Raw genomic sequence first — 15,467 nt, 5'->3', positions numbered from 1 at the left:
TCAGCTTATTCGTCTATAAAATGCATGTGTTGTATTCAGTTATAGCTAAGATTCCCACTGGCTCTGAAGCACTGCACACTAATATCTGTGGGATAACACCTCTTTTCTGTTCACTTGAAGCTCCTGGTTTAAAAACAATAAGATATCACTCCTTCATTCACCCAAATGTGAGTGATTATGAGCATCATTTCTAGCTGCAGCCTGAGAAGTGCACAAGTCCTAACGATGACTTAAAACTGGCATGTTCTCTGTCCAAAAGGGAAAAATGGGCTGCGACACACACTCATAGGGCCTGCACCACAGGGTGAAAAAATGAGGCCTGCAGATGTCTAAATTTTTGAACAGCGTGGCTGACTTTTGACCTGACTTAGCATTACTTGAAGCAGCTTACTGACACTGCCAATAACCTCATACATAATAGGGCACACATCTTGTAACTGAACCACAGACAGTGCTGAGCAACATAAAGAATCCAGGCAATACATACGTAAAATGTAAACTGCTCAAACACAATAGCTACTGAAGGATCTGCTAGTACATACACTGACTGCTTCTCTGAGGTTCAAGAGCCAGGTTTTAGGATTCTTCAATGGCTGCTGCCATGGTCTTGTTTTAAAAAGCCTCAATAATTTCTCAAGACATCATGTGTAACAAAAGGCTGCATCTATTTCTCTCAATACAGAGCTAGCCTAATAGTAGCCGATATGTTTAGGGCATAGAAATAAAGTATGCCTTCCAGAACTTGGATAAAAGAGAAAAACAGCCTTTGAGAATTAGTAGGTACCACTCTAATCTGAAGCTTGTACTGTCCTTTTCAATCCTAGCAAAGAAACAATTAATAAAGGAACCCATTAAGACCTGATTATTGCAGCTAAAAAAGGAAGGTAGAATTTCAGTCCTTTGAAGTAACTGAGAATGATTCAGGCCTCATTACAGAGATATAATCTACATTCATACATTTATGTTAGTGATTCAAATCTATTGGGAGAGATTGAATTCCGTTAAATAGTGCATCTTTCCTGTGGAACTTTTCTCAGGCTTTCTCGGGCTAACCTAAGAGGTGACCTAACAATGCAAAGTAGTCGGGTATTTAGGGATTCAACTGTGCTGTAAAAGAAAGGCTGCACAGAAAAGAAAAAGAAGAATGAGATATAATCTAAAAAGCTATGTCAGCTTTTCCTTTGGGCTGTTTTGTAAATGCCCTCTTGTCATCACGCTGTACAGAAGAGCGGCGAAGGGGCTCTAGAACTTTCAAACACTGCACCTGGTGTAACCAGATTTTAATATGAAAGTTTGAAGACATCTTTTCCCTCATTTTAGACAGAAAAAAAAAGAAACTCCTAGCTAAAAGATCTGAATAGCTTCTTCTACTGGAACATAAAAATTGGTAGATGTGTGTGTGAGAGAGAGAGGGAGAAAGAGAGACTAGCTTTCGATTGGAGGGGCACATGTCTAGGGTGAGTTTAACGAAAGTTTTTAAACCCCAAAGTGGCATCAATAGTGTTGGTTCCTATTGTAGAGAAACCCCAAAACAATAACTTCCTGTGTTTTGTGGCTTTTCACAGCAGAATCTTTATTGTATGGTTTCATCAAACATAATTTTTTAAAAATGTAGTTTTAATTAGTTGTAAATTCAAATATTTGGATTCTTCTGGACCATTGGGCTGAAACCCAAATCCATGAGAAACACTATACTGTCTTTCAGCCATTTGTCCTCTCAGGTATAAAACTGTGAACTAAAACATTGAAATTAGCACTGTTGGTTCATTTATCAGTATCCTAAAGAAAAAGACTTGTTTGATGAATGCTCTTTATTTGCTTAACTTTCCAATAAATATCTACAGAAATTAGAGCTAATTATATTAAACTTTGAAAACCTATTGTAATGTTCACATGGTTGAACTCTTCTAAATAAGCACTGCATGAGTTATAACTAATGCAATTAAAATCCTGATTCTAGTATTAAATGATTCTATTTCAAAGGATTTGAATACACAGAAAAACATAAGAACATTCATGTAAACTCATTTTTCAAGTCACTAAATACTTAATTGAGCAATCACTCCTAATGCTCATCTCTAGAGCTGATTTTTTTTTCTTTGCATTTCCTCTGGTTCACAACCAATATGGAGGTCAAACACACATTATAGGGATCCTGGCTTGTGTGAACACAGACTCTTCTAATTAGTTCCCTCCAAATTACAGTTGCTGTTGTTAACCTCCCAGCTCACCTTGAAGTGTTGCTCTGTCTTACATTGGCAGCCTAATTTTAGGTTGAAACATATGAAATTACCACTTTTGTAGGTACAAAACCTTAAAATGTTGGCAATTTTGTGGGCTTCAACAAAATACAAATGTCTAACTGTCCTATGTGACATAGATAGTTCATTCCAGTACGTGTTTAGGCATTCCTTCTAGTTAAACGTTCCCTAGTTTAGAGTCATTCTTAAAGAAGTGGTCCTCTAGGAGCTGTTTCTTATTCAGATTGCAATGGATTATCACAGTATTTCCTTTTTTGTGCCTCTTAACTCTTGGCAAAGGCTTCTTAGCCTTGGACTTAGTTCTGTCAATACCTGGGCTGTGAGCTAGTTTCTGCGAGCAAGGGGGGAGTTGGGGTGGCGTGAAAGAGTGTGAAAAGGAGAGGAAGACTAGTAGTGCAGTGATATTGTAAAACAGAGCCCTTTAAACATTAAATTTGAAGATAGAAAAAAAAACCTCCCCTTTATGACAAAGCGCAAAGGAAATTGCATAAAAAAGAAAACAGACAGCAGGGTATTCAGCCAAATTATATGGTAAAATCTTTGCGATCGCCATAAAGTGCGTTTGCTTTGAAGTGCACGCGTGATTCAGTAAAGGGCTCATGTTAGCAATTAGAAATCGGTTATTTGGGTCCCTGATTTCATTTGCGCCAAGAGAGAGGCAACTTTTAAGGGTGACGATAAATCTCCCTGAGCTTAAAAGGCAGAGAGGGCCAAAGTGTGAACTTTTTACTTCAGCAACGGAAGCGAGAAATCAGTGATTCATTAAAGAGGAGACCTCCTTGGAAGCTGGCAGCAGAGGAGGAAAGGACACTAATTATGTCTTCCTTTTCTGTGCTCGCTCCGACCGGTTTATAACCTGCTGCTCTGGGCGGTTTAAAATCCTCAGCATCTTCTGCTTTGTCCCAGCCCTCTCCTCTTCTGGGAGTGAGAAGGGGGAAAAAGTCAGCCAAGCACCAGGCTCCAGGTGGCTCTCAAGTACTTCACTGCCAAAAGAAATGGGGGTGGGGGGAGGAGATCCTACGCTGGAAAGCAAGTGAGAAAGGGGCTCCCCAGAAGGGACTGGTTCAGGCTGGAAGACAGCAAAATTCGGAAAGCGGGAAGATACCGCCCGCGCCGTGGCCCGCGCTGCAAGCACAGGACGCTTTAGCAGCGAATTAGCCAGAGCTAGAGGCGCCGGCGGAGGCTGCGGCCGCAACAGCCGCGGCGAGGAAGGGACCTGGCAGCCCCCGAGCTCGGTGCAAAGGCATCGCGCTCTCTCCTCGCTCCCCTGCTCCCCCACCCCCTTCTCTGCCCCTTTCACCCTCCCTCTCCCTGGCGTTCCCAGCAGCCTAGGGTTTCAGATGTCCCACCGCCGGTTGACCCCCTCCCCCCTCTTCTCCACCCCTGCAAATGAGGTTTGACCAGCAGAGGCAGAGCCCACCTCTGGCTTAGAATCACTGACATTTAGACTCCAGGCTTCAACCTGTTTACAAGCGGACTTTCCAAAGGAAGGGGGTGGGGGATAGGGCCATACGAAACACCAGCCGCCGCCCCCCAAAACAAAAAGTGACTTTCGGCAGCCTTCAATTCGGCAGGCACCACTAAAAACAGAAAGGAAGAGAGGGAAGAAAACAACGGCGACTAGGCAGCTGCCTCCAGTTCTGACAACTCCAAAGGGATATACTTGGAGAAGTGGCTCGCAGGCTGGGGCTCCGCAGAGAGACCAGAAGGTGCCAACCGCAGAGGGGCGCAGATATCTCCCCCTATTCCCCACCCCACCTCCCTTGGGTTTTGTTCACCGTGCTGTCATCTGTTTTTCAGACCTTTTTGGCATCTAACATGGTGAAGAAGGGAGTAAAGAAGAGAACAAAGTAACTCCTGGGGGAGCGAAGAGCGCTGGTGACCAACACCACCAAAGCCACCACCAGCTCCTGCTGCTGCGGCCACCCACGTCCACCATTCACCGGGAGGCTCCAGAGGCGCAGGCAGCGGATCCGAGAAAGGAGCGAGGGGAGTCAGCCGGCTTTTCCGAGGAGTTATGGATGTTGGTGCATTCACTTCTGGCCAGATCCGCGCCCAGAGGGAGCTAACCAGCAGCCACCACCTCGAGCTCTCTCCTTGCCTTGCACCGGGTCTTACCCTTCCAGTATGTTCCTTCTGATGAGACAATTTCCAGTGCCGAGAGTTTCAGTACAATGTGGAAATGGATACTGACACATTGTGCCTCAGCCTTTCCCCACCTGCCCGGCTGCTGCTGCTGCTGCTTTTTGTTGCTGTTCTTGGTGTCTTCCGTCCCTGTCACCTGCCAAGCCCTTGGTCAGGACATGGTGTCACCAGGGGCCACCAACTCTTCTTCCTCCTCCTTCTCCTCTCCTTCCAGCGCGGGAAGGCATGTGCGGAGCTACAATCACCTTCAAGGAGATGTCCGCTGGAGAAAGCTATTCTCCTTCACCAAGTACTTTCTCAAGATTGAGAAGAACGGGAAGGTCAGCGGGACCAAGAAGGAGAACTGCCCGTACAGTAAGTAACAAATGCATGCTCCCCTCCTTCCAATTATCCACCCCCAGCCCACACGGGGGGGGGAAAAATCTGTTCCAGATGTGGCCAGCTAAATATTTACGTCCCGAACCCCTGTAAAATGATTAAGTGGAATACTTTCACACTAATTCACCCCCCAACCCCCGTGTATACATTGTGCTGCCGCATCCCCTCCCCTAAGCGCGCTCCCTCCAAGTCCCCCACCCCTTGCCGCCCTATCCACCCCTTCCTTCCAGCCTGTCACTAGCCGGACCACGCAGGGCGCTCAGGAGAGTTGTCGCAGTGCAAAGATGCCCCTTTCTCTCTCCACCGCCCTTCCCACCTCATCCAAAGAGCTCTTTTTCCTTCCTTCTGGAAATGGCTCAAGTAAACACATTTTGTTTCTTTTCCCTGGCAATCTTGTTAAGAGTTTTGGGACAGGCTCCTCAAGCTGAAAATAATTATCCGCTGTCAATTATAGGGGCTTTGTGGGAACTTTATTTAAGAAAGAGAAGTCAATTCCACTCCCTCCCCACCCCCATCCTTTTACCCCACCACCTCTAGATAGGAGCGAAAAGCATTTTTCTGGTTTTGATTTTTGTTTTGTTTTGTTTTGGGTCCCTTATGTTAGTTTGAGTGATTGCAGTCCATGAAGTTAGCTTTTCAGGCACCACCGCTGCTATTTGTCTTCTGCCTGCCTTCCCTCTTGGTAACATGATGCTCATGTCTGCATTGTCAATAGCGTATGCACTGCTTTGTGGTGTCCTGTTGTACTGTTTCTTCTGAAACCTCTCATATTGCAGAGCCATACTACTACAGCATTGTAAACATCTGGGACTGGATTCACACAGACCTCACACAAATTTCATTGTCATTCTTTTATTTTCAAAGTAAAAGTCATAAGTCTGTTTCCATGGCTATAGTTTATCCCACAGTGTGACGTTTTCTCCTCAGCGTAAATTATGCCTGGGATCCCTACATTTTGTTCTTGCCTTTTCCCTCTCTCTTTCCTTCTTTCTCTCTTTCCCTTATTTCTTTCTTGCAGGGGTGTGGGCTGGTTGGGGGAGAGAGAACTAGAAGAAGAGGGGTGGATATTGTGTCTCTTTTTGAATCAACCCAGCAAAGCCAGATTACTCTGTTGACTTCCTTTCTCAGTTACTTTCAAGTGGTGAGACTTATTCATCCCCTATTGATTGTTATGTGAAAGGAACCCAAGGCTCTGTAATGGCACACTGAAGACAGTAGACAATGATGTTTAAACATCTTTAGTGACCATTTGGCATTATCTCAATGGTAAATTCCAAGTCACCTTTAAGGGGGACATCTTTGTGTTAGTTGTTCAGGAATTCTAAGCATAGATTGTCAGCTAACTTAAATACATGAGTCAAACATTTCAAGATTCCCTGGTTTAGAAAGTACCAGGTACTAATGGGAATGACAGTTGACCAGAATTTGGCATTTTATTTTTGAATACAAATTTACAAGAATTAAGTTTTCTTCTGTGGGGATGCACACACATTCAACATTAACTTCTGTTCTTCTGCAGCCACTGGTTCTATTTACTAAAATTCTCAATATGTTTATATGTAATAAAAATACGTGTAGAGGTGCTTTTAAAGTGTTTCATTTTATCTGATTCAAAGAAAGTAGCTGGAATAATGTCATAATGATGACAATTATTTTTGCTTAAAAGTCATTTATTACCTGAATTCATTAGATCCTATGTATATAACCTTTAAGGTTTTTTGATTAAAAATTTAAAAACTTTATTTACTTCTAAAATAAAATAGTTGTGGTGTCATTCAGTTAGGAGGATGGGGAAGAAGCTATCCAAACATTGGGCTGGACAGAATGAGCTGGGAATTAAAAAAAAAAAAAAAATCCGATGGACTGATTTCTTATTTTTCATGGAGAAAACTCAAAAGAATATGAAAAGTTTCAGAGTGTTATCCTTGAGCAAACTTTTTTCCTTTTAAAAAATGTTTGTGCTATACTTTAAATGTCTTTATGATATGACTTAAGGTCAAATCCTCTCTGTTTTAGTTTATGCAACTTAAATTGCTATTTTCTAGAATAATAATCACATATGATTAGCTGCAGAATAAAATGATTTCCACAGTACACACTGAATTTCATCTTTACAATAAGAACTATCTGCAAAGAAGAAAAGTATACAAAATATATTGTATAAAAGGGGTGTAGAAAAGTTCCATCCTAACTGTCCAAAATATACTAATATTTTATTTTGTCTGTGATAACATATATTACTTGTTATAATGACAAGCTAAATATCTTATATGGTAATGCAATCTTAATCAATGGTTAACAGTGAAAGGGGAGGGGTTCACTCTGCTAAATATTGTCAAACCATAAATAATTTAGGCTTTCCAAGAACATCTGTGTCAAAACATAGCAAGTGAAAATTAGAGATTGAAAAAGCCTTAATTTCACACGTGGCCAGGTAATCTAAATGCTGCTACAATTTCCAGCTGGACTGATTCAGCTGAACTACATGGTATCATTAAGATGCTGTCTAAATGTTGCATAATAACATGTGAACAAACTTACCATGCCTACAGGGTAGCCAGCCAGCCGTCCACCAAATGGTAGCTTGTTAAATACTAGGATCTCTAACCTCTGAAGAGTGTCAGTTCCTTTTCCAAAAACCACATTTCAGTAACATTTTCCTAAACAAGTTATTAATTATTCTCAATACACAAAGCTGTTCTTTTGAGGTTTGCTTATTTGAAGATTAATTTTCTTTGTTACTTTTGACCCTAGTATTATTGTTGCTAAAATACAGTAACAGCTTATCTAAGAGGTTATATGTTTTTGATGTCCTGGGTAATTAAACAACTGTTTTACTGGCTTTTTGCCAGCAGAATGCTAACAAAAGGGAAGTAAGACAATCATCCATAAGTATTGCAAAATCATTTTTAACTTCTACTTGCAAAGCTAGTTCCCAGAAATTCGATGGTTCTAAAAAGACCACATGTGCTAACAAAGCTCTTCTCTATATGGGTGATTATTATAATTTTTGAGGGTGGGGGGCTATACTTTTTGTTTGCTTCTTTGCCATGATATGAGAGTAGAATAAAGACAGCAGAGATGAATTATGTTTCTCCTGCTAGAAGTCTGAGAAAGCTTGAATAATTTAGAATAGCTGTGGTGTATCTGTCACTAGATATGTGCAGGCTCATTTAGGTTTTGTTTTATCATCCTTTACATCTAGAGCTTTGCCCTTGAAACCTTACCACTCGGCTTTAGTTCTGACCTCTTAGAAAGGCTGCATACAGCTGTTAGGTATCCTTGCAACTGGGACCAGTTGACTTATTTCTGGATGTAAGTAAAACAGCTGTGAGCTTCTCCCATGGTTGTCATCTGTAGAAAAGAGGGATCTAGTGAAAGGAAAATGTACCCTAAACTTGAGACAATTAAGAATAGATATTCCAAAAAGGGAAAGTCACAAAAAAGGCTCCTGGGCCTTTCTGGGAAAGAAGTATGGGAGGCAATAGAGAAATCACTATGTAAAGAGTATGTAGTATATGCTTTATCTCTTTAAATACACACTTCATTTAATAATCATAATAGTCCCATAACTATCAACATTTTTCAAATTTGAAAACTCATACTGAAAAAAGTAAATTGTCCAAAGTCATTCAATTAGACATGGGCAGAACCAGGATTCAAGCCCCAGCCTATTGGTTGTATCTCTCCTTTCTTATTGTACCTTTCTGCTACTTCCAACGTTAATATCAATTTATTAGAATTTGACACCTCAAATCTCTAAAAAACAAATTATCCAAATCCTTACTTGCTTCTTGCTGTGAACACCAGCAGTTCTTTAGAATTAAATTGGAACAGAAATAAAATGACAATTGCAGAAAAACGAATACATTAAATGTGTCATTGCAGGTGGCCACATGATATCAGACAAGGTTAGTGTATTCTCTAGGTAAACTCTCTCCTTTGATATTTGGGAATATAATTGCTTGTGGATACACACAAAATACACATACATCAATCTCACTCATGTTAACAGAGGTCATTAGGAATACATGACTATTTAAGAAAAATCCATGTCATTTTATATAGTAATTGTTTACAGCTGAGGGCCAAATGTTTAATTGTTCCCATGTGTAATAAAATAATTTGATTGTAAATACCTGTGATAAATTGGACTGTTGCAGAAACTTCTGATATATGACTCTAAAAAGGGTGACGTCTTAAGACTTAAGCCATACATATTAAGAAAATTTTAAAATAAACCTGCAAATCAAAAAGATACTTTACCATATAAAATGACAGATTATTATCTGAGATTATTACTTTTTAACCAGGACTGGAGCTTATTGTAGGAAGCTAAATCATCGCTTCTCGGCCTTTTGGCTAAGATCAAGTGTGGAAGCTAAATGAAGTGAGAAAAAAAAATTGTTGAGGAAAATAGGAACTCAAAAGTTATCTCCTAATAACAACACAAGAGTTTTCTGTGAAGAAAAACAATTTATGGCTTCCACTGGTATCTTATTTCAGTTGTGGTTGTTTCTAGAATTTGGTTGCATAATTTATAACCGGCAGCATTTAATCATGAGCATTGAGGATTTATGAAGGTGGAAGGCACTGTATTTAATGTTTACATGACAATGCCCTGTTACCTTTACTGCATTCCTACCATATGGACCCTCCACTTTGATGGCTTTATCATAAATCTATTAAAAATGCACAATTCAAGAGAGTTTCCTCTTCATAAACCTGATTTATAACCACCTATGAGGAGAAACCTAAGGAAACAGTTGTCAGGAATCAGATGCCCGTATTGGAGCATGAGAATTCAGAGACACCAAATTCTAGGTCTTGGATATTTCAGTAACCTATTACCTAAAGGTGTGAATGACTCTTTAAAAGCAGGTGTTTTCAAAATGATGTTTAGGCACAGAATTTTAACAAAAGAAAAAGAAGTAGAAGAAGCGTGTCTTATAGGATCAAATAAACTCCATTGTCTTCATAGTTTCTTCTACGTTTATACTATCCAGTTTAGAGTGAAAAGCTTTATTCCAGTGCATTTCTTTAGAATTTAAAGAACGTATAGTAGAACATGAATGAACACTTTAAATTTCTATACAATTACTTTAATGTTCAGAAGCAAACCCCATTTATTATCCAAATGTCTAACTTTCCACAAGCCAAAATGTTGAAAAAAAGTTGACAGCTCATTTGAAATGGAACTAATGTTCCTCCCATTTATGAGCTGCCTGTGAATAACTACATCTTTCCTAAGCCTTAATGTCTGTATGCTTATCCGACACTGTAGTGCGAATGATATTTCTTTATTATGCTTCAGAAAGAAGAGTAATATATGTGTATTAGTTCAAAGTGATTTTAATCTATCTTAACATTAATTCTGTGAACTTTGCAATGAAGAGTAATTCAGATGACATTTTTAGTATTACTGTTCCAACATCTGTCAACATTTATAGTTGATGTTTGCTTAATATAAGTAAAATATTAGAATTTTCCTTCCAGAAATTATAAATCTATTTTATTTTACAGTAAGATGGAATATACAATTCATGTTTATGTAATTTTAATACAGTTTTATCACAATATAGACAAGTAATCAACTTTATTTTGTCTCAAGTCATTTATGCAGAAGTATTTAAGTCTTTCATGGTATATTGCAATGATCTAAGATAATTTACATTTTACATTTGACTAAGGGTGTTTATCACTATGTTTCGCAGATTTAAAACATTATTTTGTAATCGGCACTCTTTCTTCTCAGTGCATGTTACTTTTATCTGTGCCAGTCAGTCAGTATAACAAAGAATAGCTTAGAAATGCGCTTTCAAAATTAGCGAAAGGAAACATACCTGCATCTTGGAAAGCCACTAGTGACACTCTGATACTGAATTAATGAATACAAAATGTTGATGTTTTACAGAATCAGTTTAAAACCCAGTACTTAATTTGTATAGATTTTACACAAATAGAAAGTTTCAAGATATCTAAAAGGGAGCCAGGTCACCCACAAAATAATGGCCTTAAAGGCTCCCTTGCTTTTAAATCAGAAATCAGATCAATTGTGTTTTTCTTTGAACGCTGTGTTCTAATTGGCACAATAAATCAAAGAAGACACTCAGAGTAGATTCCCATGTAAGGTGGACAACTGGACAGTGACTTTTTACTGCTGCTAACACGTGCATCCAATTACTATCTGATAGATTCATAGTGCTGGCAGTAAAGCATTGCCTTATTTTATAGTTCACCTAATAATTCTTCAACCTAAACCTGTCCACCTTTACCTATACCCATTCTGCCAGTATGTGCATTATTAATGAATAATTTTCAAAGTTTTGGCATGCTTCCTGCAAAGAATGATGTCATTGAGTTCTTAATGAATCATCTAACCCTAATAGAAGGCAAAGTATTGATTAACGTGATATACCCCAAATTTCAAAGAATTGTCAGCTAAACCTAATAATTGCACCACAGCTAGAACCTAATTCTGAATAGGGTGCATTAAATTCCATCTAATTCTAAATAGTGTGGGATTGCTGCAAGATTTAGAACTTTTTTAAAAAGGTATTTTTAATGTTTTTCTACAATTATTATTACTTTTCTTCAGGGACCTTGTGTTAACATGCTTTACTGATAAACAGACATGTTATTTCATCCTTATCCTTTTTTGCTCCTGTGTTGAGGACAACTTGACATATTCACAGAGTCTTTACAATTCAAAGCTCATTGACTTCTTTCTGATAGCTTTGTGTTGAGTCAGTCTGTGACAACCCTGCTTCTGAGGCATTGTAAATCCCTAATAGTTTATCATCCCTTCCTCACTCCATTATTTTCACCTTCTTGGTTTTGTATTTAGTTTTTTATTACTTTTCTCTGGTTTCTGAACTGGCTACATACCTTTAAGCCCAGGGAAAGTCATTCATTAGTATTACTTGGCACCCAAGGTGACATTCAGGGCCAGAGGCCTAGACATTTTCAGATGCGTAGCATCTAAAACTGATAGTTTTGTTTTTATTTTGCATAAGAATATTCAATGGTGTAAATTCAATGTGACCATCTTCTCATTTCAATTCTGCAGTGAATTCCCTCCTATCCCAGCATTCCAGGTCAATTTCTTTTAAGCTCTGCCGTAAGTGAAGTGGACAAACCACAGATAAGCCCCCTTCAGGTGCTGATTTTCCCATTACTAGATCATCATTCTGCATTTTTCCTCCAAGTTAAATTTTTGCTCCCAATGACTCTCCCTGCTTTTCCTCTTTTCTTTTAAATTATTTGCATACATAACACTTACTAGCTACTTTGCCATTTTTCTTACATTTTTGCCTTTGTCTGGACTACCATAAAAGAAAGAAAGTGAAGATGATTTTGAAGACAGGGTCTCACTCGTGATCACAGCTTACTGCAGTCTCAACTCTGCTGGGCTCAGGAGGTCCTCCCAAGCAGTTGGAACTGCAGGCATGCACCACCCTGTGTGGATAATTTGCTGACTTTTGTTTGTTTGTTGGTTCGTTTTGTAGAGACAGGGTCTCACTATGTTGCCCAGGCTTGTCTCAAATTCCTGGGCTCAAGCAATCCTCCAGCCTCGGCCACCCAAAGTGCTGGGATTACAGGTGTGAGCCACCGCACCCAGCCTGAACACTTATATTTTTCTACTTTAGTTATCATTTATTTTAAAAAAGAATGCTGATTTGGAGGTCTTTGATATTCCCAACTTCCAGAATGGCACTTAGATTATCAAGCTTTTCTGTGTACCCCTGTCAAATATATGTGGCTTTTAAAAATAAAACCTAGGTTCTCAATAAAACTTTTTAAATCAGGAACCAACGTAAAATAGGTATATGTAAGTCAGGTGAAACAAATATAGAAATACATATGCCTTTACTAGGAATTTTTGAAACACCAACAGGAGTTAGAATCTGAATTAATTCCATAAGTGTTTTCATATACTTCTTCTAAGAAAGAATTTTTTGGCACTGATTGATGAATTAGATTTAAGTTTATCATATGCAGATTCTGACTATTGACATATGTTAAATTTATCTGTTATAGTAATAATAAAAGTCAAGCTGGTTTTTACAATTGTTTTCAAATTTTAAGTAACTTTAATTTACTGATAGAATTATTAAAAGAAGAATTAATATTCTGTAACATGGGGTAAATGGTAACATATGACACTGATTTACATACTATTGATAGCCTAAAGTAAGATAACTTTATAATGGTATTTATAGCAGTAATTACCAGATTTTGGGTGTCATTTTTTGGGAATATCTCTGCAGAAGGATATGATTCCACAAGTATGAAAGAAAAGTGCTAGTGATGTTAATCACATTATAGTATAAAAACCTGATGAACAAAAATAGTGTTTTAGAGCTCAAATATGCTGACATCCAGGAAGCAAGAGAGACGGTAAAGATCACATAATGAAACTTTTTAGAAGCCAGAGGGAAAAGTAGAAAAAGAGAAGAGGCCCTAGAGTGTTTAGACACATACTGTGAAAGGAGGAGGAGATGCTTTGCTGGAGTGATGAAGACAAGGGTTTTGAACTCTCAGGAAAGAGATCAAGCTAATGAGTAGCACTGCAAAAGGGCTGACATGACAAGAAAGGTGTGAGGGAAATATAACCCAAGCCCTGGCATTCAACTGGATGTTAAATTAACTGAAATGAGAACCTATGATCTAAGGGAAGTCCCACAGAAGTCATCGCAGCCAGGCTATCAAAGTAAGGAAAGCTAAGTCCCAGTTCCTGCTAAAGAGGAGGTATGATAGAGTGATTAAAAGTATGGGCTTTGATTCAAAGGGATAAAAAGTATAGTCCCGGAGTGAAAGCGGGCTTTGAAGCCGCAGATCTGTAGGTAAACTGCAAGGTAAGAGTTGATAACTTGAGACAAGTTGTCATCAGTAAAACAAGGATATTAACAATACCTACCTTTTTACTACATGGTAAAGATGAAATGATATTGTATATTCACTCATTGATTCATTCATCTGAAATTTGAGTGCTTGCTTTGTGTCAGATAGTGTGTGAGGCACTGAATAAATGCATTGTTGAAAAAAGTTGGTCTTTCTGCTCTCATAGAGCTTACACTCTCCACAGATAATGTCAAAAAACAAGTTAACCAAGAGGCGATATGATGAAAAATTGAGGTGAGTGTTATCAATGACACAAGTATAGTGTTTTAATAAAAAACAACTGGGAACTACTCCAAAGAGCACTGCTAGAGAAGCCTTTTGAAGAGGTGAGAAGGGAACTACCCCAAAGAGCACTGCTAGAGAAGCCTTTTGAAGAGGTGACAAGGGAACTGCAAAGGGACAGTTTGGTGCCTCATTCAAGAAGTACAGGGAAGGCACATTGAGGCTGGATGTGGCAGAAGTTTGAAATCTGAATTGACACACACACAGCTTAATGGTGCCTGTCACATGATAAGCCTTAATCAAAAGGAGGCTATATAAAGAAAAAGTAAATACGATGCTTCCTCTTATTTCAGGGGGAAACATCAGGAAAGCAACAATTATATTATTCGATGAACTGGAAATTAACAATGCCGGAATTGAGGAAAGAGGCAGGAAGGAGAAATATACTTGGCTTTTGTTTAAAAGGGGGAAATATTGGCCGGGCGCGGTGGCTCACGCCTGTAATTCCAGCACTTTTGGAGGCCGAGGGGGGCGGATCACGAGGCCAGGAGATCAAGACCATCCTGGCTAACACGGTGAAACCCCGTCTCTACTAAAAAGACAAAAAATTAGCCGGGTGTGGTGGCGGGTGTCTGTGGTCCCAGCTACTGGGGAGGCTGAGGCAGGAGAATGGTGTGAACCCGGGAGGCAGAGGTTGCAGTGAGCCGAGATCGCGCCACTGCACTCCAGCCTGGGCGACAGAGCGAGACTCTGTCTCAAAATAGAACTACCTGAAATTTGATTTGGAATTGTAATATTCATAATGTTCTGAAGTTTTGGGGAAAAAGTAGACGCCTGGTTCTTTAAGAAATTGGTAGAAGAAACAGATTGAGCACTTCTAATCCAAAAATCTCAAATCCAAAATGCTCCAAAGTCCAAAACGTTTTGAGTACCAACATGATGCCACAAGTAGAAAATTCCAAACCGTCCTCATATAACAGATCACAGTCCAAACACAGGGGCACAGTTTATTCAGCATCCTCAAGGGGAAAAAAGACCCTCCCATCCCCCTTCAGCTGCTGTTGCTTCACAGCTGATACAGGTATTCTGGTGATGCTACTGTGCTGCCTAGTTACCCCAACACATGATTTTTTCACCGTAATAGTGGTATGTCATGTTGTTTACTCTTAAGTATTTATGTATGAATAAGTGTAAGAAAATGATTGCTTATCAGTAGCATTTAAATTCAGAGTCAGCATTGATGGTGGTGCCAAACAACCACAGATTACCTACATCAGTGGCTAAGATAGTGACACCTTTGCTTTCTGATGGTTCAATGTATATGGACTTTGTTTCATGCACAACATTATTTAAAATATTGTTAAAAATTACTTCCAGGCTGTGTGTATATAAACCACAAATTAGTTTTGTGTTTAGACTTGGGTCCCATCCCCAAGATATCGCATTATGTATATGCAAACATTTCAAAAGCTGAAAAAATCCAAAATCTGAAACCCTTCTGGTCCCAAGCATTTCAGATAAAGGACACTCAACCTGTATTTGAAAACTGAAGGTAAC

General features: G+C 39.1%; 1 protein-coding gene across 1 annotated transcript in view; it reads left to right on the top strand.

The window, feature by feature from the left end:
* Positions 1 to 3,699: 3,699 nt before the first annotated feature.
* FGF10 (fibroblast growth factor 10) overlaps positions 3,700 to 15,467 on the top strand; it is an 87,420-nt gene continuing 75,652 nt past the window's right edge. The window contains exon 1 of the mRNA XM_032135444.2: positions 3,700 to 4,760. Within this exon, the coding sequence (XP_031991335.1) occupies positions 4,436 to 4,760 (325 nt within the window). The 5' untranslated portion in view covers positions 3,700 to 4,435. The remainder of the gene's footprint in view (positions 4,761 to 15,467) is intronic.

The sequence above is a fragment of the Hylobates moloch genome, unplaced genomic scaffold (genome assembly GCF_009828535.3).
Source record: "Hylobates moloch isolate HMO894 unplaced genomic scaffold, HMol_V3 SCAFFOLD_17, whole genome shotgun sequence".
Classification (NCBI taxonomy): domain Eukaryota; kingdom Metazoa; phylum Chordata; class Mammalia; order Primates; family Hylobatidae; genus Hylobates; species Hylobates moloch.
Note: the sequence above shows the minus strand (reverse complement) of the source record. Positions and strands in the feature narration are given on the sequence as shown.